The sequence below is a fragment of the Pezoporus wallicus genome, unplaced genomic scaffold (assembly GCF_028554395.1).
Source record: "Pezoporus wallicus isolate ANWC-B61680 ecotype Strahan unplaced genomic scaffold, APGP_CSIRO_Pwel_v1 scaffold_8769, whole genome shotgun sequence".
Taxonomy (NCBI): Eukaryota; Metazoa; Chordata; class Aves; order Psittaciformes; family Psittacidae; genus Pezoporus; species Pezoporus wallicus.
Window position 1 is genome coordinate 918626 of NW_026642673.1, and position 27266 is coordinate 945891.

General features: G+C 40.0%; 2 protein-coding genes across 2 annotated transcripts in view; one reads left to right on the forward strand and one right to left on the reverse strand.

Moving 5' to 3' along the window:
- Positions 1–23673, forward strand: part of ALG9 (ALG9 alpha-1,2-mannosyltransferase) — a 75761-nt gene extending 52088 nt beyond the window's left edge. The window contains exons 14-16 of the mRNA XM_057432061.1: positions 10823–11015; positions 18868–18937; positions 23379–23673. The gene's annotated coding sequence lies outside the window, so the exon portion shown is untranslated. The remainder of the gene's footprint in view (positions 1–10822; positions 11016–18867; positions 18938–23378) is intronic.
- Positions 1–27266, reverse strand: part of SIK2 (salt inducible kinase 2) — a 45286-nt gene that overhangs the window by 4747 nt on the left and 13273 nt on the right. Inside the window, exons 4-13 of the mRNA XM_057432050.1 lie at positions 21835–21996; positions 13187–13311; positions 10935–11058; positions 8728–8948; positions 7984–8136; positions 5433–5597; positions 2068–2296; positions 1022–1306; positions 676–839; positions 419–529 (exon numbers count right to left, since the gene is read on the reverse strand). Of these exons, the coding sequence (XP_057288033.1) occupies positions 419–529; positions 676–839; positions 1022–1306; positions 2068–2296; positions 5433–5597; positions 7984–8136; positions 8728–8948; positions 10935–11058; positions 13187–13311; positions 21835–21996 (1739 nt within the window). The remainder of the gene's footprint in view (positions 1–418; positions 530–675; positions 840–1021; positions 1307–2067; positions 2297–5432; positions 5598–7983; positions 8137–8727; positions 8949–10934; positions 11059–13186; positions 13312–21834; positions 21997–27266) is intronic.

A 27266-nucleotide genomic window follows, 5' to 3' on the forward strand; every position in this document is an offset into this window, starting at 1 on the left:
AAGCTGAAATCTGGGGAAAAGAAGTTTCTTTTAAAACTAAAGCCGTATGAAAATTGGTCTAAAAAGAAAAGGGGGGGGAGGCAGAGAGTAAGAGCCCCCCAGGGGGTCAGAAGTGGCTCCTCAGATGCCGATGCATAACCTTTATGAGGTGCAACACTGATAATAGGTATTCGCTAGCAGTTAACTTGAAATTGCTTTAATAACACTATACAGTTAAGAGACTGAGTAAGAAAACAGCAGTAACATACTTTTTGCATAATGAGGGTTAATGTCTGGCAGAAATTCAGTGTAATTGGAAATTCAGCTGTTCTCCACTAATTTAGCCTTTGATGGATTTTCTTGAGTAGCAAATCTAAAAGGCTAGTTTGCTGTCTAGTAACAGCAGAGGGTTTCATTCAGTGGAGGGGAGGTATGGTACCTGGAGCCTGTGTTGTAAGTACTGTGCTTCTAAGCTCTGTCGTAATAATGGGGGATGTGCACCATTAGGGAAAGCAGATGCAGCTTCCTGCTGCTGCTGAGATCCTTCCTCCTGCAGAGAGAAGAGGAACAAGTTTCATCCCCAGAAAAAGCTTTTCTCCCTCAATCCTTTCTTTAAGGATTTCCCCTGGCAGAGGTTTCACAGTTGCCATAAGGACAATGCATTAGCATCTGAAAGATGGAGCTTGATTTCTGTACCTGTGAAGGACTATTAATGAGATCCTGCAACTGGGTGGCAGTTGATGTGAGAGAAGGTTCTTCTTCTGATCCCATCTGTTCATACAGCAACTGGACTTTGTTTAATTCCAGGATTCCTTTGGTTCGTGCCAGATTCTGGAGGTGTTGTCTAAATGCTACAATTCCTGGGGAACAGTTGAGCAAAAACCCTTCTCAGAAAATCAGTTAATTCGGACCTGGTTAGTACAACAAATGTGAGATAAGCTGAGTAACAGCCAAGTTACAAGGTGGCTTGGTGCTTCTTGTGTATGGAGTACATGTACTACCATGTCTAGATATAACGTGTCATGACAATGGTTATAATTACCTTGTGTGAGGGATGTGTCTGAAGCTCTGCGCCCCTCTCGGAAACTGACAGGAGAGCGGTTGTGGGCCTCTCGCTTTTGAGAGGCAAGTGCCTGCATGGCTGGATTGGCAGGTCTCAGACCCAAGAAAGGTCTCGTCATTCCGGGGGCTTGTTGGTTAGTTAGTACCATTTCTTTCAAGGAAGGGGTGTCTTCCAGGAATTTAGTATCTCTCTGAACGGATCCCATGTCATACTCTGAATCAATACTGCCCAGAGAGGAGTTTTCATCCAGTGAGTAGACTTTCCCTATGACAAAAACCAAAAGCCAGAATAAAAGTGAAAGTCCAGCAATAATTTAGCAAAGCAGAGGAAGTGCTACAGGCTCCAGTTATTCCTGCCAACAGTGACTGTCTTAGAGGAAATAAAACAGATAATCAAGGTTCATAAGGCAATTGTCATTTAACATTTGCAGTACCAGAATGGGGATTTGCTACTGGTTTTTGCATTACTGCAGCAGTAAGACGCCATGCAGATGATGATCACTGGCTTGCTTGGAGAGCATCCAGTTTTGGGTTTGGTCATTTTTTTGTGTTTGCCTGCCTCTCCCTGATAATTCTTGTAAGACTGTAGCCTGAGCTGAAAGGCTTGGTCTTGTTGCTGACTTTGGAATACCCGAGAATTCAGAGGTTTTGGTTTCCCCCATGTCCTCCTCTTCCAGCACACTTTTAGGGGATGAATGATTTGGGGCATTTAGTTATGTGAAAAAAAACAACAAACTAAATCAATTTGCCAGACTTTACTAGTTGCCATTGGGGTTGTACGTGACTGTAGCAAGCTGTATATTTGCTGCTTTGGTTTTATACTGTCTGTACAGCAGGTTTTGGGGTGTTTTTTTGTGGGTTCCCCCCCCCCCCTTTGGCCTTTATAGCAAATACTAAGTAACAAAACCAAAAAGCTTTGATCTGTGCTTGTCACTCTTAAAACCTACTGGCTTTCATCCTGGGCTTATTAGATTGAGTGCTGGGAGCAGGAAATGAGGTTTGAGATGTCCGTGCTAACTTCTGTACCTGTGCCTGGCATCATCACCAGCTGGTTGGTAACTTCTGCCAGAGTGTGACGTCGCTTCCCACAGCGAGCTGCTTGTAGGGCTGCAAATGACTGTGCAGGGTCATCTTCCGACTCGCCTTCTGTCTCTATTCCTTCATCAATAGAAGTTTCCATCATGCTGGTAGGTAACGATTGGCATCCTTTCCTAATCGTCACGGGAGGTACAGGATCCAGTAGGCAGCCATTTACCTAAATGGTACAGGGAAAAGATGTACAATTTTCAATGACACACACAGAACATTACCTCCAAGTGCTAGAAATCTCTGCCTGTCATATAGACTGAAGGCAGCCTGGGTATTTAAAATGTGTAAACCTCCCTATAAGCTACTGAGTTGAGTAAGACTTGTTAAGAATTCAATGTGACAGGCAATTCCCTCCAGGTAGGCTCACCACTGACATCTTAGTACTCAACTCCCTAAATGTAAGCACTTTCATTTCCACAGTATTATGTTCTCTTTGTGGTGTTTGTGTGGTTTTGTTTGTTTGGGGCTTTCTTAAAGAGTTATTAAAAACCTTTGCCAGCTTAGTCACAAACATGTAATATTTATGGAGTGCACAATATTGCTGTTTCCCCTTACTATACCTAATGCGCTCCTTTATCATGCTTAGATAAGCACTAAGAAAAAATAGTAGTGTATTTAATTCTGCAGTATCCTTGCAGAGCTGCAAAGATTTGTTTCACAATAATACAATAAATGCACCCTTTCCAGCAAAAGTCCATTTGGTTCATGGCGCTCCTCTGCAAACAGAAGTTGCCTGGAAAGGATGTGGAATCCCCCTCCTTGGATTCAGTCAAACTTATACAGCACTAAGCAACCTCACCTAGCTTTGAAGTTAGATGTGCTTTTAGCAGAAGGTTGAATTACAGGTCCTTTAGGAGGTACCTCTCCAACCTAAAATACTTCTAGGACTTTAATTCTCTTTTTATTCTCCAAATACTTCAGTTTGTCCTGACCGTTTCTGTACTTTAATTACTTATTTGCCATATACAACTATATGTTTTGAGGTTTTGAGGACTGTGGCCTGCATGTGGTGCCATTTTGGGGTGGGTATTGTCTTCTGGAATACCTTAGAAGCTCTAATTAGTTTCTCATTGGACAAGTCACTCCTAAGGTTTTGGTAGGATCAGGTTGGGTAAAATACAGACAAAACAACACATTTAGCATAAAACCTGACACTGTTACAGCTACTGGTAGTACTCTAGGAAAATATTTAAAGCAGTATTAAAAAATAGCTATAAAAATTTTTGAGCATCAGTAAAATGATGATGTTTGCACAGGAAAATTCTGGATCTCCTGCCTCTATTTTAATTTAATGGATTGTATCTTTAAGCTTAATTTCTTGTACACATTACTTTCCACTTGTGACTTTCCTATTCAGATGCCTTCTACTGATCCAGCAGCAAAAGCACCAGAAAGGATTTTTAGTGAACTGCTGGAAAGGCAAGAGAGAAGCAATACCATGTGAGCAGTTGGCTCTCTGCAGTTTACCATGGCATACGGATCAGAGCTTGGAAGCCTTTGTTCTGTAGTACTTAAGACACCGAATATTCCTGAGTCACTTTGACACCTTACAGTAGCAACCATTTGTTGATTACTCTGGCCAAACTGCATCTATAAAAGTAAAAGGGGATGTAAAATAAAGTCTCAAATGTTAATTTCCAAATGTCTTTGAATGGCTTTTTGCTTTGTAGCTCCAAGAGACCACACAAGGAGTTACTTAAAACAGCGATGAGAACCAGAGCCATGCTCCTAGTGTTGGTAACTAACCAGTGAGTGAGCAGTAAAAGCTTCAAAGTGGCAAGTGTGAAATCAAGCCCCTAGCTGGCACCAAGCAAACCATAATATGCTGAAATTAAGAGTTATAATGTCATGTCATATGGGAGAAAATACCAAAAGTTTAATGCGAATAGTAATGTAGTTCACAAACGTAGTTATTTTAAGCTATTTCCCCTTCCTCACAAAAGCTCTTAACTACTAACTCCCATGTATTACACTTAGTCTTAGCTACCCTGCAGAGTATTCAGAGTTGAATGGCAAAATGGATCAGACTACAGCTCGCTTCAGAGACTTGAGCTGTAACCTACATTGTAGGGCTGTGAAGCCGTCATATCCTATTAGAGTTCAGTTAAGTCTGTTAACTGTGGAGGTGTGGAAAGCCTACACAAAGTCTTCCAGTCTGATTACAGGAAACAAAACCCATTAGATGGAGCTGCTATTTTACGTGGTCTCCAGTGAAGGTTTTACAGGCGCTTCTAGTTACAGAAACGGCCTAGCTGAGAACTCCTACAGCCTATTTGAGATGCTGCAGTTTTAATAGTTTGACAGTCAGAAGGTCCTGCTGGCTATTTACTATTCAGCATAAAAATTAATAAAACTGTATCACTTTTGGCTGGCTTATTATGGAATTGGCAGAGATATGGAATTTTAAGTGCATGGTATTTTAACTGCTTTAATTAGCAATGGAAGCTTCCACTTAAGGTTCCATTATGCCTTCCTGTTCTCATCTGTCTGAACTTTTGGATAATTTAGTATAGATAACCAGCAGTGAACCATTTGTATTAGAAGCTGTATATGAGGAATCTTCAGGGCTCTTAAAAATCCATGAGAAGAAATAAAACCCAACCACTAGGTTGATTCTTCTTTTGCAAATGACAGTGTGGTAACATTGCAATGTAAGCAAAGAATACAATAGGCAGGTTAATGATCAGAAAAAGTCACAGCTGTTGAAAGTTATATGCAAAAGAGAAATAGGAAAGGAATCTGGAATACTTAGGACTCTGACACTAAGAGAGTATTTTAATTTAGGCAAACCAGCACAGTCTGTTCTGTCCAGCTAGTACAAGAAATGTGTTTAGTACGGTCAAGTATGCAGATATGAAAGGTCTTTGTATGTGACTTGCTGTCTACCCTGAGAGTTTACCCAGGAATTAACCAGCAAGAGTTTTGTGGACAGCCAGTGCTTGAAAGTGCCTTGAGCAGATTGAGAACATTGGGTCTTTGAGGAAAAGGCTACTGAAAAGGGAGAGAAGCAGCAGGGTTCTCCAGTTCAGCTGCCCACAACCGTCAAGATACTCGAGGTATACTAAGGTCAATTAAGCGCCATTAGCTTGGATTAGCAAATGCTCTGGCCCTGACTCTGCAGTGCTTTGTTCTAGGATGATGAACTCTGAACTCTGTCAGAAGGAACTGATCTTCCATCAGTTACTGAAAAGCTACAGCTACTACTACTACCTGTGCTTTTACTGGGCAGTAATTTAAAGGGCAACAATCTTTTTTAGTCTCAATGATTTCTGACAAAACACTAGGGTGATTTTAAGCTGTACCTTTGGTGTCTCAACTCTTTCTTCCTCCATAAACGCTGTGTCTCCCTGGCAGCTGGATGGAGGGAATGAAAAGGCTTCTGCTCCTGAAGCTGAGGGAAGGCCTGGAGACTGCAACAACCTTGCGTTTTGTGAATGCAAGTTAACAGAGGGTACCACAGCTTGTGCCTGGAAACGATTTTAAGAAATCCAAAACCAGAACGATTTTAGGTAGAAAACAGCATACAAGGTCACAAATTAAAAATATACAGTAAGTAGACCGTTTCCAAAGAAGGAGAAGTATAAGGCTTATTTCCATGTTCTTGAGGAATTACCTTCTTAGTCTTTAGACTTTAGAAAAAGCACCACCCCCTGCAAAACACACAAATGCCAAACCCCAAACGTCATTAAGCGAGCTACTTATTGAAGCTGAGCAGTTATGAGTAGTAAAGACAGTGTTAGGGATCCTCTGGTGCCCTCCAACTTCTGAAATACTAGAAATGCTTCTTATACTCAGTACACAATCTGTTAATATTACCTAGTTTCGGTGACTATTCTAACATGCCTGTAGGAAAAAGTATGAGAAAGAATGGAGCAGACTGGATCTGAAAGAAGATACTTGAAAAGAGGGAGCACTGTTGAAGGGAGAGATGTGCCTCAGGGAAGGCAAGCATTGCACAGTTAGGAAAACAGTGGCTTTCACTGTTTTTTAACCTTAATTTCCTGAAGTGCAGCATGCATGCAACTTGTCTGTCCAAAAGGAAATAAGTAGCCTTATACAGGAGCCTGTGGTGCCACCATGTGTGAAAGCAAATTATCTTGTTAGGATAACTGCAAGATTGCTTGCAGTCCTAAGGAAAATGTGGTAATATGGCTATAAAATACAGGAATTTAGTACAGTAAGAAACTACCTTCTAGGAGGTTGTTTTTCTTCCTCCTTGTTTATGTGTCTCCACCTGCTTTTAATGAACCTTATGATTAATAATCTATCCTTAGAACTACTATCTAAGAAAATAGCTGGTTTTTATCTTTGTCAGCCATTTTATTCCTGGACCTGTGTTTTCACAGCTGAAGCGATTTGGCTTTCATTTCACCAGAACCCAAAACCAAATAGTGTCTTGCCATCTCAAGTGAAAAGGAGCAGCATGGTTGTGATTTCTCCTGGCAGTGATCTGGGCACTTGTTCTATACAGCAGCAATAGAGTACCTAGCAGGCTGTGAACTTGAAAGACTATTTACTAGAGACCACAATAAATCTGAGTCATCTTAGGCCAAGTCTTTCATGTTTCCAGCTATGTATTAATAGAAATCAAAAGCTGTATTTTTCTGTGTATCTTAATGAAACAAAAGAACATGTGAAAAAAAATAATCTGAGAATTATTGGAGTAAGACATGATAAACTGTATATGACCTTTCTTTCTGAAGGGGAAAAGTAGACTGAATAGCTCTGGAGCCTGTGCTCAATCCGGCAGTGTAATCAGCGAGGATACTAAATAGACAGTCTTCTGCAATACAAGGGCTGGTACCAGCTGTAAGGAGCACCCAGAATTGCTCTGGATAAAATAAATGTAACATCCTTAAGTCTTAAAATACATGAGTCATCGCCTTGGCTCTATGCACATAGAGGTTTTGCAGCCATGCTGTGAAGCCTCCCATGAAATTGGACTGTTGCTGGGTCACAGGAGAAAAAGTGGTGCAAACTTTAAGAGAAAGTACATCATTTAGGAACAGATCTGAGACTTGAGCCATTAAGACTCTCATGATAATGATATTTTAATCAGGTACTTAAGATATTACAGTGAATTGGCATCTTAACCCGATAGGTTGTTTGTAATATTTTCTTTTGGATGCCTCTTATTCTTTGCCACACTTCATTTCATGGGAGTCAGTGTATCTAGAGAACAGCAGGGGAGAAAGTAATTGTATTTTCAATGGGTCCCTTTAGAGCGACTATGTTTATAACACGAAGTAGAGCCTGCATGCTTTTAGCCCCCATGCTAGCACAGCTCTCCATAAATTCAACAGCTTGTTTGTCAATCACACTGACGATACTCTAAGTGTTGTACAGTCTCCAGAAATGGTATTTCTCTAACATTTTAACCCATGACTGCCCAGCAATAGGCTCAAAATTCTCAGAAATGGAAGTGTTCCAATTAGAAGCACAAGCACAAGTAGTGAACCTGGGAATTAAGGTTAAACCAAGTGGATACCCAAAAAGCTAAACCCATAGTTTGATTCTGGACTTAAAAATACAGTTAAGTTCCATTTCTCATTTAAAAGTTCACCAGTTCTCTCAGACCTCCTTTCTGCTCCCTGCCCCACCCCAGGGTGGGGAGGAGGCTGCAGCAGCAGCTGTAGGAGGCATGCCAAACAACTGATGATGATTTGTCATCAAACAGCTCTGACAGGAGGTAGATCCAAAAAAGTCTTTACAAAACCATACTGTGAGTCTGCATACTATAGAAACCAGAAAACAGCAATGGATTCCAAGTGAATCTATGTAGAAACACCCTTTTGAAAAAGAAGGGTGTCTTGCACAGCCTTAAACCCATCTCTGCTAGTAATGAGACCTTACCTTGGCTACTGTCTGTTCAGCAATTGTGCTTGGCCGACGCTGACGAGCATCAACTCTCTGTTCCACAGGGAAGCTACTCCGATGGGATTTGAGTCTTTCCACTAACAAGTAATAAATAGCAGCAAAGTGGTTATAACTCTTGTTCTGCAGAGACTGAAAAAGAGAAGCACAAAAGTGTGAGTACAGCCAAATATGTATTATCATTTATATTCTATGAGACCAGGCAGAAGACAGAATTGCAGGGGGGTGTGTGAGGAATAGAGGCTATTTAAGAGGCAGTGGGGTGAGCAAATCTTCTCAACTGAGAAAGTTGTTTCAAACCAGAGTGCCATGTCAAAGAAAAGCATCAACCATCATTTAGTGGCAGGCCAGCGTAAGGTACACAGGTGAAGTTGTCTGTGGGCCCACTGCACAATGTTTGCATAACACAGAAGCCTCCTCTCTGCTAGGGATTATTTTTTAGGAAGCTTTCTGGAGGGATGTCTCTCCTCTTTCTGATTAGCTTGCTGGCACAGGCAGCAGTAGGACAGAAGGGCAGCAGCACAGCATGTTTAAAATGTTTGCCCTTACTAGAGTCTCACCAAGTAAAATATAGCTCCGGTTTTGGCGTTTTGTCGTCCCCCCCTTACCACCAACTGTTGAAACAAAGAATGTTGCAAGCAACTCAAGTACTAAATTCTAGTGACAAAAACAAACCAGGAAACCTTCCACCTAGGGACAAGTATCTGTTTGAGTCTACTTTACCTCAACAGTTTTCTGTTGGTCTATTCCAAGGCTGTGCATTAGCCGTAAGACCTGTTCATTATACTCTCCAACGGAAGGCTCGTTCTCCTCTCCTGGTGGATAAAGAATAGGTCTTTGTGCAGGAACTTCTATAAGCATCCACTTATGCTCCTTAATCTGAGCAATAGTTAACCGTTTGGATGGGTCTAGGACCAACATTCTTCTAATCAGATGTTCACACTCTGTTAGGAAAAAAAGAAAATTACCAACGTGCTCCCAGAACAGCATGACAAGAGAAAACTGCCTTACTTCTGCCTGACTTCTCTGCTAAACACATTTCCTTAAAACAGCCTCTCAAAACAAGGTTAAAAGTCACATTAAGAAGGACAAAACCCCAACTTCTTTAAATGCATGATATGGCTAACAGTGCCATTCCTCCTACACAGCTCCCACGTGACAGTAATGGTAATATTTTATGCCTCTTTGAAGCTGCTTGTGCTGTTCTTAGTACAGAGCTACCATAAACCAATAAAGCTTCAAATAATCTCTGTGAAGCGTGGTGGGGACTACTTAGCATCCTTCTCCAGCAGTCTGACCTAGCTTGTCCAGGCTTATAAAACAAGGGATTGGCAAAACTAGGGTTAGTGTCTGAACTTATTTAATTCCACCCTAGTGGTTACAAAAGCAAACGTAAAAATAATGTCCCTGTGGCTGCGAATAATAGCTGGTGGATCTTCAGGCTTATCTGTTTTAATTCTAGGACCAAAGTACAATCAGTAGCTTTAGGCGCCAGAATAATTCTAAACACACCAAACCATTGCTGCTTTCTGCTACCACATGCTGGGCAGCACTAAAACCATACATTTTTCTTCAGATCTCAGTTGTTTTTTTGGAAGATGAGGGCACGACAGATGAACATGCAGTTTGTATGTGATAGGAGGTCAATGTAAGTTCCTTTAAGGGAGCTTATCAATCTGCCATGCATTTCTAGCTGACAGTGATACTGCTACAGTACAGTAGTTACAAGTCAGTCCATTCAGGTAGTTATAACAAGTAGTTTACAGAGAGATTTCTGGCTATTTATTCCTGTTTCTCTCTCCTGTTTTCACACCCTTCCCCACTCCCTGCATCACCATGTGATCAGCAAGGGGAACGGCAGACAGCCTGTGAAACAGCTGATCTACACTGCAGGCACAGCAATGACTGCAACTCGTACAAAGATACCTGGATCTAGCTTGCATACCCATGTCAGCAAAGTCACAGAAACACAATACAGTTCAGCACTGGCCACAAATGTGCCTAGGATGCTGAAGGGTTGCCTTGATTCCATAACGGCATTGCTAAAAGCAACCAAATGCACTATAGCTACACAGCAGTGGCTGTTTTCCAAGGTGGTATGCAGGAGTACATGCCACCAGAAAGAAAATAGGGAAGACCGTAATGTTTTATACTACAGAACCCTTAACAACAGGGCTGAAGAAACATATTTTTAATTCACTTTGAAGAAAAGCACAGAAGTAGCATATCAAAAGAGGATCTGATTCAGGGAGACTGTTTTGAAGTAATTTAGTTTAGAGACCCTTTAATACAGGGAAGCTGAAGGACACCATCAAAGTGGTGAAAAATGCCCCCACTTGTTCTTATCTGAACAGGCATGAGAGAAAGTGAAACTCCATAGATAGGGCAACTAAATGAGGGAGAGATCTGTCAAATATAAAGTGCCAGATACATGACAGTGAGATCCTGGCATATGAACTGGTTGTGCACGTTTTGCTTTTGTTTAGCAGACACTGTCAAAAAGCAGGAAACACCCAATACACAACTGAGGTTTTACAGCAATCCTGCTCTCAGCATATTGTCTTTCCACGTTGAAAAGTCTATGGCATTGTAGGACAAAAGCTAATGGCTACACACAGATCTGCCTTTCCCCCACATCCCTGTATTTCTGTTCACAGTAGGATGAGATTTCCTCCAGCTTCCATTTAAACTCTCTCTGCCCATGGGTACAGCCACACTGCAATCTCCAAACCTTGAGCAGGGAAATATGTGTTGATTTGCCTGCTAGCAGGCTAACTGCAAAGGCTCACCTAGGCTTATTTGTGTTTCTTTTGAACAGGAACAGTCTGCCATACCATAATCTAGTGTGCAGATGCACCATCTTTTGCTGTATTGCAACAGAGATTATTCTAGAATTTACTCAAGATTTACCACACCAAGAGCATTGTTACCTTCTGACATAAAGTAAGGGATCCTGAACCTTCCTTCAAGAACTCGCTGCCTCAGTATGGGGAGTGTTGGTCCATCAAAAGGTAACGCTCCACAGACCAAAACATAAAGAACTACACCCATGCTCTGTAAGAAAGAGAATATGACTTTCATTTTTCAAGCTACAAGTTAAGTTTGAGGTTGGCTAGCCAAATCCTGTCACAGAAAAAAATCCAACTGTAGTCTACAAAAAGGAGTTGGATTTCCAAAGGTTCCCTAAATATTAAGAACCCCCAGCTAACCCAAATGGCTGGTCTTGCAGTACCTTGTGCTGATAAGCAGGTAAGCTGAAGTGTAATGGGTTAGAGACTCAGGCTGCTAGCAGGAAGCTCCACTCAGATGACTGAATGATACCTGAAAAGTGAGTCCCAACTTCAGGTGAGAATGAGAGGTACTTTTTATTAACCTCAGTGTTGCTCAAACAAAACCAAACCTCAGACAGGAGCTTCTTGAAATAAGAAACTGTAACCTTTTACATTTACCAGCTTGCAAAAGCCTGGGCAAGCCCCACAGGTAACTGAACAGTCAGCTTCAGGAGAGCACAGTAATTCTGCACTGCAGTGTGCAGGGCTGAGCATGAGGGATTATTTAATATGAGCCAAAGGAGACAATCTGGGCAAGAGCTCTCCTGCAACTGCCAGACTAACTTTTGAAAGTATGCAAGTTAATTGGCACTGCAAGTGGAAATAGGCTTAAAGTATATGCCAGAAAAATACAGTACACTAGATGAAACAACCGCACCAGACCCTCGTGCCAATCAGGTGGCATAAGGTAGCCACAGCACTGGATTTCTCAAGGGGAAAAAAGAAAGTGGTAACTTAAAACTTCGTAAATACAGAGAAGTTTTAAAATAAAAAAAAAAATTAAAAAGTCATTTTTCTTCCTTCCTTAACCTGCCAAAAACTGCGCTGTGGATTGTTGCATTCTTCCTGCAAGCTTCGTACCTTCAGCAGACTTACTCTGTGATTGCATGTTGTAAAGAGATAAAGAATCCTTAAGTCATCTCAGAAGATAAGTAGACTATTATTTTTATGCTAAACACACATGTGCTTCCCTTCATGGGCAGGCAGATTCTGTTAACAGTTGAGAATGTTATATATTTAAAAGAACATCAGAGATTCACTTGTGATTCAAACAGTGCCTGTGCTACTTGAAACAGCGTAGCTGAGGTCTGCTGTATGCTTATTTACCAGTTACTAAAGGTTCAGAAAGACCGTAGCATTTTTTAAATCTAGCTGCATATATATGTGTGTGCATATGATTCATGCCTACACACCATCATATGTACCTAAAAGCACGGTTCTTATTTATACTGTTAATACAATTAGATTAATTTAAATCTGATTAGCAGCTGAAAGGTGACTTTCCATGTTTGTGTAACAGGCTCTGGTCAAAATCTCAGTGCCTGCGTTGTAATGCTGCGTGCAATATTATCACTGCAAACCTGATGGCAGAGCAGGGACTGCCAAATTGAACCGTCTCTGGTTGCTTTCAGATATGAACCTATCATTGCAAGTACCAGAATACTAAAATCAACAACCTCCCCGCCGTCCACCCGAACAAAAAAAAAAAAAAAAAAAATCAATCCCAAACAAAACCAGATTAGGAATGAAAGCAGGTCTCTGAGAATGCATGAAAGGTGCACAGCATTTCTTCAATTTCTTCAGTTCATTTCAGTCCCTTTCCATTTCATAAGAATGTGGGTTGTGCTCTCTGTCCTCTTCCATTAGAGCAGTATGCATGGAGACACACTGATTCAAAACCATGCAGTTGCCTCAGCAGAAATGTTTGTGACACAAATATGCTTGTTTCCAGCTCAAAGAGCAAAGCAGTTGTTCTCTCTCCTGTGTTTCAGTGACTCAGAATCCTTTTAACCTCATGAAGAACTTACAAGCTTACAAATTCAATTCCCACTTAGCACAGAAGATACTAAGAGCACTGAAAAAAGTGAAGTTCATGCATTAAGTCAGGAGACCTTTTGGAGGAGTTACAGCTTTTCATCTAGTGGTCTAACATATACCTACAGTGTACATTTAATAGACACCTGGAAAGGTAACTTCATTTCCATTCTATGTTAAGAGGCATTTTATGACACCCAAGAAATAAAGCTGAAGGGAACTGCTCGTCTGCAGCTTAAGAAATATCAGGAATGATTCCTTTGTTCCAGTTTCCTAAAAGTTTATGTGAATTTGGTTAAAAAAAAGAATAATGATACCCAGATATCCAGCTGGGGTCCCTCGTATTGCTGTCCTTCAAAGACTTCTGGGGCTGCATACGGCGGGCTTCCACACCATGTCGTCAGAGGCTCACCACTCTTATAGAAATTTCCAAAGCCAAAATCTGTTGAGAAATTAAAGGGAAAGTCATTCCAAACTCCTGCTACATGACAAGGAATAATGACATGCACTAGGCCTTAAAGCCCACTTTCATTCATGAAAGGCTCCATCACAATTCCTTTTACCTGTACTCCCCCTGGAAATATTTATTGGGATGCTGAATGTCCCATACTGCTATTTTCATAACAGCTGTGTAATTCATAAAACACCCTGCAGAACTGCACAACCTGGAGGAGGAGTTTTGAGGAAACTTCTACCAGTTTGCTAAATCCAAGTTTATAAACCGCTATCACTAAAACTCAAATTGACAATCATGCATACATATGAGCTTATTTACTTGCCAAGAGATATCTGAGATTCAGTACTCAATTGGAGATATCCAGAGTTTTTGTTAGGTGCTCTCTAGCCTTGAATACACAACAAATTCTGACAACAAAAGCATCAATGTTGGAGATGGGAGAAAGGAACTCTGCCAAAAGCAACAAGAATGGAAAACAAAGCCTTTTGCTAGGAAGGAAACTCTGCTACTGGAATAGTCTCAGCCCTTTCAATATACAACTGAAATTTACCATCCCACAACTAAGCAGTTCTTTTAAATGTTTCTTTTTATGGCTTAATGTGGGACCAGACATGGGTCCCATAGGACTTTGGTATTAGTCACCATTTGCAATAATCCAATAGTGAAAAGCAAAATGACAGCCACTGTTGCATAGAGACATAAAGTCAGATAGTCTTTTTTTTAACTTCCCTTGTTGCTGCTCCCCCAGGTTGCCCTTTCCACCTCCCACAGAACAATACAGCAAACAACATTAATGTTGAGGAAGCTGGCTTAATGACTGAACTGAAACCAGCTATTTTCAACATGCAGAGAGTTTCAGGTGGCTGTTACCACTCCCTGGTGCCCATATCCTCCAGTGCCTCATACATCCTGTCATCATTCTTGCTCCCTTTGCTTGGTTCATACATCATTTTCTTCAGCATTCTTTACTCTTCCTGCAGGCATCCACTGCAGGATACCCATTCTGAATACACTCCTTCCATGACAGTCCTCAGTATTTATACACAAGGCTCTTATTCATCAGCCTTTGAATAAAGCCTTTGGAGCAGTGTTTGGATTCACCTGTTCATACCATAAATCAAAACAATCGCTCTGCTGAAGTCTGATGTTTTCTCATGGAATTCTATGAAACCAGCATTTCTCCCTGTTGCTCCCAGCATTACCACCTTGTACTGCTTAGACCTCTATTCCACTTGCAGTGAAGGCCACCCTGTATATTCTCTGTGACAACTGCTGGTAATACTAAAGCAATGAAGAAGTTGTCAAGGAGAGAGTTTCTTCTTAAGATAATCATGATTTTGCCCTTGTAGCTAACCAGGCTCCTGAAGAGTAGTACTGCAGGCTGGTGTGACTCAAGGAATCGTGAAAGTCAATAGTGTTGATAAACAGTAATCAGGCCGTTGATTTAGTACCATCAAGCACTGAATACCTCAGAAGCACGTTAATATAGTGCAACACTGATACCTGGTACACATGGCACGCTCAACAAGTTAAATGTCCAACATAAGCCCAAGGTCTCCGTGTTAGCTCAAAGTCAGAAAATCAGATAACTCATCTCGGAGCAATGAACTTTTGAGTTCATTCATAAAGAGGAACCCCATTTGCCTATGCGTAAGAAGGCGCCAATGCCAGAAAGACTATGTGAAGGTCAGAAACCTGACAACCATAACAGTGTCATGCTCTCCAAGCACACAATACCCAACAGTTGCATGAACAGTTACGCAATGGCATCCTGGCATGTCACCATACTCTGGAGGTGCAAACGGCCAAGGTCAGCTCAGATTTTAAGTCAACATAGAAAACACATTCGTGCCATCCTTTCATTTCCATCCTCCTTCAGCTGTAGTAACAGAGGGGGGAAACAACAAAATCTTCTACCAAAAACTCCCCCAATCACTGTATGTCACCTGCCTTTTTCCTATCACAGCTGGACTTGTTGTGAGGGATTTTTTGTTCTCTTTGAGGTTTTTCTTCACATGTAATTGGGTTGGCAACCCTGACAATACTTCAGGAGACATGAAGCAACTTCTCTCAGAAGCATTTTGCCATCTGTGTAGGTATCATTAAATCTGATCTCTCGTTTAGTTTAAATTTGTCAGATTTTCAACATCCTCTTAGTACTGCAGATAAATATCAATATCTGTGAACAGCAGCTTCTACTCAAGTGCCACCCACATAAATCTTTGTTTCAGATTCACAAGTCCATGTGCATATATTTGTAAGCACAGCTATAGAAAGCATGACCTGCTTGGAAGTTCACAAGATGTCAATTCCTAAGAAAGTGAAACTATCCAGACTAAAGTTAGCGATTTGGTGAGCATGAACACATGGAAACCACTTCACAAAGAAATGTGAACAAATCTGAACAGAACTTCAAGACAGAACAGTCTTGAAGTATGACTGATGAATGTAGTAGAAAGTTCAGGTTTATGCCACAATTAGGATTTGTGGTTTTTTTTTTTTGTTTGTGTATTTTTTAGTATTATCTTTACAGGCTTTATTTCCTAACACATAGTAGTTTTAATTATGGTTACCAAAAGTAGCTCAAGAGCAAAGACATTTTGGAACTGAATGGCATCATCCCTGCAAGGCTGTTCCCTATCTGAGCAACAGAATTACAGAACTTACACTGTTGAGACAATGCTTGACTGGAACAGCAATTGGCTTGCATCTGATGGTCTTGTGACACCATAGATGATCAAGTTTTATTAGGCAAATCCACAAATGAAAGGCCTCTACATTGATACTAGAAGCAGCAGCCAAGGATGCACTCTGCATAAGCACTAATACAACAATATCAGCTGCTCGGGTTTTGGGGTAGGGACAAGCACGAAGGGGATAGACTGCAGAAAATGGTATACTCTTCCTGTCATTGCTAGGTGGATCAGTACAGAATTCCTCATGAGTCTGTGTGCCTTGTCTAGGAGTATGTATCTTATAAACTTGGAAAACAATTCCTTTATTCTGCCTTTAATCTGCAATTCTACAACATTAATTTTTTTCCCTTTTATATGGGTAAGGAACACCAGGATCTTTCAGTTATGAACTTCTGCGGAAAAAAATAGCATGCATTGACGATACAAAGCACAGGAAGAGCCAGATACCTCCTAATTGATACTGGACTTTTTCATGTCACATAGGACTTAAAAACAGTGTTGCACATTTCAGCAACCTGCTCTCACCTTCAGAAAACAAAGTATATTCTATTGTTGGAATAATTATCTGTGTTGGGAGATCAGCATTATTTGTTAGGGTACATAAATTATTACGGTTACCTTTTATTGTTTCCATTACGTTTTCCACAATTTAACCTTCAAAGCACATTAAATCACTTTTTAAGAACTCAAGAATTCGTAACACCCACAAAAACCATTTCAAAGAAAAAGTTCAGGATTTAGGTAGGATACAGGATGCTTGGTCCATTGGGCTTCCTCAATCTTTAATTATCGCACTGTCAATTTAGTTGTCCCACTTTTTGGGGTGTTAGAATGGCCAGGATTCAGTTAAGCACAAAACAATCACCAGTCTCCCATTCTCTCCCCCCTTTCACCTTGTTTCTACTTTGCAATTGGTGATCTACCGTAATCACTCTAGATCAAAGGTAATTGTTTTCAACCTAAGAACACTGTTAAGATTTCTCATTCCGGAGAAACAGATTTTAAGACCATTACTGATGTTTAAGGGAAAAATGTGCCAGCCCTCAAAAAACCATACTCCAGCCACAGAATTCTGAAAGGCCCAAAATTGGACTCATTACCAGAAGACTGAGATTATATAATGCAGTGATCATCTTAACATTTGCCTGAATCTGCACATTAAAAAAATACGACCATTTGCAGCATTGTGTTCAGTTGAATAAACTCTGTGTTTGTGCAATCTGCAAATATTGGCTCTCAACATTTGTGGTATTTTCTTTCTCAATCTCATTACCCCCTTTAGAATAATCTTAATTTTAGAAGGTATAATTTTTTGAACATACATCATTTAAATGGAATCTGCTTTCCCGTTAAAAATGGAAAGAGACTAAGATTTCAGACCCGTTTGCAATTTGAGAAATGGAAGCTCCCTGCCAGAGCTACTACAACTTTTGCTGTACATCTAGCAATGTGAGGTAGTCTCCAATTTGTACCTCTAAAAATCCTTTAGAAGGGATACTAGCTTCAGAGCTGTAATTAATCCATTCTTCTAAAATTACCAACAGAATTCAATCTGCCTGGCTTCATAGAGCCTTAGGGATCTTTTGTTATAATAGTAAAGTGAGCAAAGGACATTATCAGGAGAGAGGTTACTGATAAAGGAAAGGTACGAGTGTGTTAGAAACAAACCTGACCCACTTCATGAACTGAATGCTGATCAGCCAGTTCTGACGTCAATGCATATTTTACTGTCCACCAGCAAGACAAACCAGCACTACAACCTACTTCAAAATAACAGTCTCTCCTACCTGATCTGGTTCAAACACAGTAGCTTTACCGTCAAGATGGCATGATTTCTGCAGACATCTATAAAGTCATTTTAATCTGGGAGTTTTGTGGGGCTGGAAGCATAGGGAAGCTCACTGTCCCATCCGCAGTTCAAAGCTGGATTTAATTTTCCCAAGTGCACAGAAGCTTCACTGTGCAGACAACGAGCGAGTTTTATTTGATGACAGCATAGAACAATAGTGACCGATAACTGAAATCCAGTCCATATGATCCCTTCTAAAAAAACCCCCAAAAGGATACAGGAACAATTCCAGCTATCTACAGGGAATAACTTTGAGAAGAACAAAGAAGGTTTACCTTGCTTGTGCTAAAACCAAATCTGATGTCAAACCTGATGGAGACTGTCTGGTAGGGCATTCCTTATGTGCAGCCTTCTCAGTGGACACTTTATTTGATTAATACCTTCTTTTATGTTATACATGCTAAAATTTAAGTTAGAGGCTTTTGCTCTAAACTACCTGGTATCTTCTAGAAAGTAAGTCTATCAAAGCTCTCACCTCAACATCTTTATGCATCTTCTCTTTCTTGTCCTCTTACTAAGAGTGAAAAGAAAGATCCTTTGAATTCTGTCTAATTCTCTTCCTTATAAGACAGTATTAACACAAAACTATTTCAGTCCAGCCTCCTCTTGTTTAAGCATAAAAGGTGGTAGTCTCATCAGCTGACAGGTTTAGGAAGACTTTTTATTCTGTATTTGACTTAAAAAAATGTTTTAAACAGTAAAAGCTTCAAGAAAAACCTTAGAAGCATTAGAATGAATCAAGAGGTCCACTGGACGTTAGGAAGAGCCTGGAATGGCCAGGCATATCTATATGAACTTTATAGCTGCTTGGAGTGATCAGCAAAGGACAGCCCTGTGCATAGTGCTGCAGCCCAATGCAAACACTGACGCTCCAGAGCTTTCTATCAAAAGAATTCATCAGTTACTGTGTTGTTTTCAATTGCTTCATTAATTCAAATTAGAGTGTAATTCTAGCTCTCAGAGTTGTGATCCTGGCTCCCCTTTGTTCTTCCACAGATTGATAAATGAACCATGAGGAATATGAACCACTGGAAGAGACTGTTCTCAGGGACCTACACAGCACCAGGTAACTCCAAAATCACAGATAAACTGTTCTGTGGAATTCATCATCTGTCTCCTTTACATAGACAAATAAAACAAATGACCCAGCACAAATCACTACAGAAGTTTCTAGCAGTCACAACTGTCCTCCAGCTACTTTATCACCAAAGCTGGGCACAAGAATTGTATCAACCTGAGACAGCTTGACAAACATACACAAAAGAATCAGACCATATAAATCACTGCCAGTTAATGTGATCATTTACATGTAGTCCACCTGTAATTAACTTTCTGTAATACAGAGGTAGAGCACAAAAAACCTAAGAGAAGGAAAGAGACTGCAGCAGCTGATGGAATCTAGTGACTAACAGTTATCAATGCTTTTTGTCGCTGGAGAACCTGTGCATTGAAATTCCCTGCAATGGAATAGTCCATGTCTTTAACCTTTCTTTAGTTAATGAGTCTCCTGAGATGCCTTTGAAGTAGTGTTTTTGTGAGCTTGTGTCATGCTTGCACTGCAGTGTTCAGGGAGGCAGGGAACCTGCATCCCTGCAGTGCTAAAGACATCCATGAAAGGAACTTCTGAATACGGCCCTGCTCCAGTGCAGTTGAGACCTGAGGAGTTCTGAAATCTAGCCAGGCTGAACGTGACAAGCTACGGTGCAGAACACCGATGTGGAGGAAGAGAAATTAGAAGGGATAGAATGTGGTGGTGAAACTAGTGTGAAGAGTGGCAGATCAGAAGGTGGGGAAAGAATACATAGGTGAAAAGTAGCACAAAAGTTCCCTTTAGTTCAGTTACTCATAGTAAGGGGGTCCATGTGACTTGCAGCCCTTAGACACGGTATTTACTGAAGCCATTGTCCTGGTAAATACAGTTGTATGTCAGTCATAAATTGCAGGTGCTATGACTGTCAGTAGGTGCTAGAAATAAATGCAAGTTTATCAGAAATGAGAAAAGTAAATATACACTATGAATGGCAGTGCTGATGAACCAGCTATATTAAATCTCAACAAAGTACCTAAATGCCCTATTAGTTCTCAAAAATTCTGAGACATCACCGCCAATTCAATGTCTTTGTTATTAGTTATTATACTTGGGTCACTTTGTTTTAAAGTCCAGACATCATCTCCATCCCGAATTGTTTCTTTAGCTTTCTTCAGGTATCAAAGTGCCCTAAATAAGAACTTATACCAGAACTGCATCTTCTCACTACAACAGTTGCAAAACCCTTTTCATCTGATGATAGCTTTTAGTATTTTTACAATTTAACATTAATACAAAAGCCTACAGCAGAGTATAGAGAAAATTAAAAGATAACCATAAACAGTTTAATATCAAATGAAATGAAAGAGGCTACTGCAAAGGCTCTGCTATTAATTTATATAAAGCATTAAATAACAATTTTTACAGCTTTTATGAAGCTGCTATAAAATTCCCACTCTGAGATGCTAAAGAGCCATGAAATACAGAGAACGTGCCAAAGAACAGATTAGTAGGCTTCCCTCTCTAGCTTTAGAGACGGTTTTCCACACTCTTCCTTCTCCCTCCAAAATGCCTAACTTACATTTAGATTTGACAACACACAGTAGCCTAACATTATGAAAATCATGATTCTGGTAATCACCAAGCTGTATTTTCCTTCTCCTCTGCTTTAATTTATGCATTACTTAACCTTTCTGTAAACTATTAAACCATGTGAAAAAGATGCTAGAGGTGGAAATGTGGTGGTAAAGGAACAAGGATGAATGTGTTAAATGTACATACAAGATCAAAGGTCAATACAAAAGCAACAAACATATACAGTACTTTTCATCTGAAAGGTGAGTGCTTATTGTAAAAGACTTTGTAGATTTCACATTCTGGTAAGATGATTTGAAAGGATTTAAAAGATTTTTCCTGAGGGTGAAGTTAATCCCCAGAATTAATTGCCTAGTCTTCCCAGTGTTTGCTGTAGTATTGCAGAGAAAGGGGTGAATCTTTGTGACAGAGATGTTAAACAGTTAAACAGGTGTTAACTTTTCCTTTAAAATCTTTAAGGACACTGTCTACATAATCCATAGACAAAAAAGAATGAATCTTTTGGAGAGCTGCTGGCACATTTAATGCTTTTCTGCAATTTTATCCTCACAGAAAAAGCAGTAGAGGTTGAGATACATTTTCAGTTCATCCTTTTCAGAGATACCAGAGAGAAAGTTCAAGGGTAAAATAATCCAGCAGCGATCTGCAACTCAGAAATCATAGGACAGTTTGGGTTGGGACTTCTCAGCCTGACTGGCTATATATTCACACTTCTTTCTCAGAACTAGCAAGCTTACTCCCATACAAACTAACTTCTAATAGTAGTTAGCCTTCCTTTCCTGCTCCCATATTACTGATGACTGAAGTTCAACAGTCCTCCAAATTGAGCTGTTATCTAGCTTTCGCATTCCAAGTGTCGCTAGGCTAAAGTCAGTATGGAAAGAGTCATGGAATTGTAATGAGTTGACAACACCAAAATGATTTCCATTGCTAGCAACATCTGCTGTGTCTAAATTTATAATTAAAATGAAATCATGCATGCAAAAAGAATAAAATCAATAAGCTTCCATTTTGAGTTTTGCTAATGTCGAAAGAAGTTATTTGATTAACTCTGTTTTAACCTGAACATCTGGCAGCATTATAGACATGTTATGACACCCACAATAAATGACTATCACTCTAAAAATTATTTCCTTTTTCCTGAAAGTATAATAGAGCTAATCTAGGAATTATTTTAGCTACATATACTGTGATACCCATAATGCAAAAATATTGCATGTGTTAATCACTCCAATTTTCTGTACCTGAAGCACAGCAGGATATCTTGGGCTATCCAGATATTACTGGCACGGCCTTCATAAAAATAAGATGTTATTCAACATCATCTACATTCTAAGTACCTGCTATTTTGATGTTCATGTTGTTGTCAAGCAGAAGATTTTCAGCCTTCAGGTCACGGTGAACAATCTTGCGGCCATGGCAATACTCCACCGCTGAGAGGATCTGCCAGAATTTGCGCCTGGCCTCAGACTCGCTTAGACGGCCATGGCTGGCGAGGTAATCTGTGACAATAAAGCAGGTTTAAATGGCAAAGACAGTAGGCAACAACCCTGAAATTAAATCATTTCTCTTAAAGTAATCAGCACCAGGAAACTCACAAACTATCTCAGCCCGTCCCAGTTTCCAAGCCATTATTCTCTCACCCTCCCCTCTAAAAGAGTAGAAAAAGAGATAACAAAATCTGCTGTGTAATGAAACTCTATTCTCGGTTCCTTCTTTTATAGTTACCCAACTATTCCGATAAATATTTTCATGTAAGTAATGTTATACGAAATTTATGTTATATATGGTACTCCTGTGGAACGGGGAATGCTTGGAATAACCGGCTTTACCATCATGAGGTTCTTTAAGCTTTAGCCACTGTCAGTTCATGTAAGCTTCACACCACACTTCTCCCTCTAAAGCCTCAACAGAGGCTGTGTGGTGGCTAAAATTATTTTTTCTCTGGAAATAAATCAAGTATCTATAAGGTATCCATCCTGACCTCTCTCTTGTCTTCACTGCATCACAAGCAGAAAGAACATTTTGTTTTCATATTTAGTTATGTTGTAAAAACTAATGTTAGCCCTGAAACAAGCGATAGCTCTGAAACTGAAGACTTCATTTATCCTCAGGAACAAAACCAAGCAAAACAGCAGCTGTGAGAGTCTTGACAGAAAGAGCTTCTATAGCCAATTCTGTTCTTTCTCTTACAAGGCATGAAATCAAAGAATGAACTGTTAAGATGGTTTCAGAATTGTCTTCAACGTCCTGCAAGGAATGAAGTTAATGGCCAAGATGCAACAATATAGATGCTGTACCCAGTAACCACAAGCAAGGGCTGAGCATATATACACATAGCACTCTCCAACCACTTGCTGCATCACAACTAGCGCTAAAGTTAAACAATAAACAGTGAGCAAAAACTAAACTGCTAAAGCTGCTGCCAGCCCCGCCTAATTATCAATAAAAGAGAAGGTCCCACGAACAGGAATCACCATTTACAGATCAGCTGACACCAACATTTCTGAGTTCAGTTAAGAGGTTAAACCAGCTGCTTCCACAAGGTGAAAAGGGAACATGATGTTATGGAGGTTTTGAGCCTCCTTCTGTTTATAAGGATCCTTGAAAATTTCATAAGTAAAATGATTAATCCTATCTTCTATACTGGTTATTTAACCTCAGTGATCCTGGCTTTGTTAGGGTGCAGGGGTTCTGCTAATAAAACATCATTTACGGGCTTTATAGATGCTTTGCAATATTTTCATTTAAGCTTTTCTGCTTTCTTTACAATAAGCACAGAAGGCCTGTGCTTTAAACTGTACTTTAAACACACTCCAAATCTGAAAATATGCTTCCAGTACAACTTTGCTGATTGTGCACTTCTGCTTCATTGTTACTACAGATAAAGACAGAAAAATACATTGTTCAGGAGGAGGGGGCACAGATCCACCAGCACACCCTGAGGATTTCTGTAGTTATTCAGGAAAACATGGAAAAGAAAGTATTTTCTGTTGTATCATATAAAACCAACCACTTTACTGACCTTGCATTATTATACATCCTGAGTTCTGTGCTGCCACTTGGGTCAGTAGACTACATTACCATTACGTGCTCCAGACAGTGTCATATTGATTATCAAAGTGAATTCTGCATTATTTTTTCACTCATGCAGTTTAAATAAGTAAATGCAATCATTAACATACCATCTTCCTAGCATGTTCAGTAAAACAGGCTTTTAATGGAAGGGTAATTTAGGAAAAAGTTCTATACTCCATTACCAAGGAAACAACTTTGTTTTACTTGTGGCAGGATTGAAAGGATTTCATGTGCTGCTGCTACTGCCTTGCAAGCACAGAGGTGGCGGCTCCTGAACGATATGAAGTGGCAGACTAGGGACCTCAGTTGCAGTACACTCATTTCAGCATCCCTTAAAAAACATTTTTAAGCAAAGCACATTAGACCTGATCTCTGGATCCTGCAGATCTGAAAACTCTCCTCAGAGCTTCTAACTCACCTAAGTCTTAATACACTTCAGATGATTTAACTTGGCAAAGCATAAGAATAAACAAAAGCGTGGCAGTAAGGAGAGATCATAATATTTGCAAGCAAAATATCATTCAGTCACAAAGTGACTGATAAATCATATGATAGCAAGGTGAAGTCAGATATCAAAGGCACAAACTAAATTACAATGCATGCAAGCCAGCTCTTTAAGCTGTTAGTCTGTAGTTTGTTAGCAATGCAGCAAACAAGTTAATGAATCCAAACTCATCATTTGCTTTTATGGATCCAGTCTGTCAGGACTTATTTAAAGACTCCAAACCACTTTGGCCTTAAGTATTGCACCAAATCTAGTAGTCTTCACAGAATAGGTCATTTAGTCTGAAATACACCTCTTTCTCTCCTGGAGAACTAGAGCATACCACAATCGATCTAAATACGTGACACTATGTGCAAGGATACTGTTTGCACATGAACTAGCTTGCAAATAGGAAAGGCTGGGATACAGGCATCATGGCAGCCTCTGGGTGACAGAAACCACTTTAAGCCAGCTGAAGTTTGCCAGAGACATTCTGCCACACAGCTGGAATCTGGACACTGTTTGAATATGCGTATATATACTTGTGAAGCCAAGAGCCACAATTCTTTAGTTTTTACTGCAGGTACCTAGAGCAAAGCACCCTGTACCTTGCAAAGACACCCTCATACCTTGCAAAGACTTAAAGGCAGCAAAGCTACCTGTGCTTTCATAAAGATACCTTTTGACAAATCTTAAGCTCATGTCATACCTTCTGGCTATGTGTTTCTATGGTAGGTTTTTCTGCCATTTTTCTATAATTAAATAGAAACCAGACACTATCTTAGACTCAGCTTCATCCACAGCAGAAAGCGACAGGACTTTTGTCAAAAGGCAGCTTCCTGTTCAGCCTCCTCAGTAGTCCAAAGGACATTAATTTACTGGACAATCAAAAGCTTAAGATGTATTTACTTCAGAACACATGACTCTGAGACATTGTCTGGCAAACCCAGTGGTCAACGCTAAGTATGGTTCTTCATTTAGGTAGACAGTGGTACACATCTTAAGTTTGGTATGTTAAGGCTTTTTTTAAAGAGTACATACCAAAACAAGCACAATGAAAGATAATGAAGATGATTGTTGTGGTTTAAGCACAACCCAGGACAATGATTAAGGGATTGGAGAGATTGTCATACAAGGGGAGTCTAAAACAGCTGTAGGAAGACAAGGTGTAGAAGGGAATCTTATTGCGTGCATAAATACTTGACAGGAGGAAGACAACTGAGCCACTTTTCTCAGCAAAGGTATCCAACTGAAACAGGAACTTTAATTTAAACCCATGAAAAAGTCTGTTTCTGTGCAGGTGGCCAAATGCTGGAACAGGTTGGCTAGAAATGGTAGCCTCCATCCATGGTCCTGAGCAACCTGCTCTGGTTGACTCTGCTCTGAGCTGCAGGGCTGGATTAGACATTCCCTATAAAATCCCTTTTGACCTCAACTCTCCTGAGATCTGCGTTCAGTGTTAGGCACTCAAGACATAACTCATCTGGTTCAAGCTTAGTAACAAACAAATATTCCCTTATTAGGGGACACACTGTATTTCTAGTCTTAAGGATGCCTATTAACAGAAGCAGTAATAATTGGTTAGAATTTCAGCTAGGGAAATCTACATTTAACATCAGAAAGAATCTTTATAATTAAAAGAACTCAGATCCTAAATAGCTTTGTCTAGGAAGGTTACTGAATCTCTCTCTAGGGAGATTTCCAAGAATGATGCAGCTGATGCTGTGACAAAGCTGGGACACGGCAGATAGCAGCTCAAGCCCATTCCAGTTCAGTTTTCTGCATCTCTGCTCAAAGCATGTATGAAATTACCCAGGACAAACTACTAGGTATGACTAGGCTCTTACAGGTATAGACATAATTAAATACTAATACTTTAAGAAATCAAAGAAATGTTTGAATATCTCTCATGTGGAAGCATTTCTGGATATACTTGAAGTTTATTCTTCACTTTCTTTCCCCTCTGCAGCCTGGATTCTGGTAATACATACAGTCACCGATGAGAACTAGCTATTCAGAACAGGTTCACTGTAGTTAGTTCAGCTAACAGATAATCTGCTTCTCAGCTGGTTTAGAGACTTCAGGTGAGGGATGCTGAAGGAGGTTACAAGACAGTGGCTGTGAACTTTTAAAAACAGAGCAGAAACAGCTAGTTAAAAATGTCATAGATCTGTAGAGCATTAAGCACAACTGAAACCTTCTTAATTCAAAGGTTTTTATTAAGTCTGAAGACCTTTTCAAAAAACAAATCTAAACTGTAGCAGCATTTGAAGCCTCTAGGCTAAACACACCATTGACTGCAATGACTTTAACTGGCAAAAGGCAAATTCAGATTTGCTGGTGAATACAGAAAATTTCACTGAAGCTATAAAGACTGTTAGTACAGGGGTTAAAAATAATCCTGTCCATGACACTTGGGTACAGGACTCCAGAAAAGCATCCCACTACTTGTGTGGTTTGAAAACTAATGGCATAAAAGGGAGACTTTATTCCACACATTGTTAGACTTGATATGGCAAATTCAGTACACCACAAGCACAATCAAGACAGGAAGGATGAAGAGCTCATACAGTTTGAGTAGTCATCTTTCTACTTTAAGATACTACCCTACTTTTCTCTACTTTTACAGTTACATCAAAGTTGCCATGGACATGGTATCCTGCTTATGACACAAACAGTCCAATGATAAGGACTTAAAAGGGGGAAAAAACCCCACCAAAACCAAATACTGAGACAAGAAGGAACTTTGAACATTTGAGTTCTGTTTCCATGAAATCCATTCCCCCACCCCCCAGTGTAAAAAATAAAGATCAGCCAGACTCCACCTCTTCTGTGCTCCAATTACCAGGGCCCTTTACATGCTGAACTCTACTCCATTGCCCTCTAAGTTCATTTGGCCTAACTGTTTCAGAGAAACTTTCTCAGCAACTCCAATTTTATTATTGGAACTCAAATGCATGTGAGAAGTCTTAAGTTCCTGGGTATCAAGCATAAAGAAAAGAAATACTAAAAAGGAAAAGAAAGAAAACTAAAGAAAATTAAAAAGAAATACTGAATTTCACACAAATTTAACACTGAAGTTCTACTTGAGTGATAATTATGAGAAAAAGAACAAGAATTAATATGGATTTGACCATGCAAGTCCATACAGACAACCTAAAATGTTTATTATACATGTAACCTGACATCCTCTCCTGCCCAGCACGTATT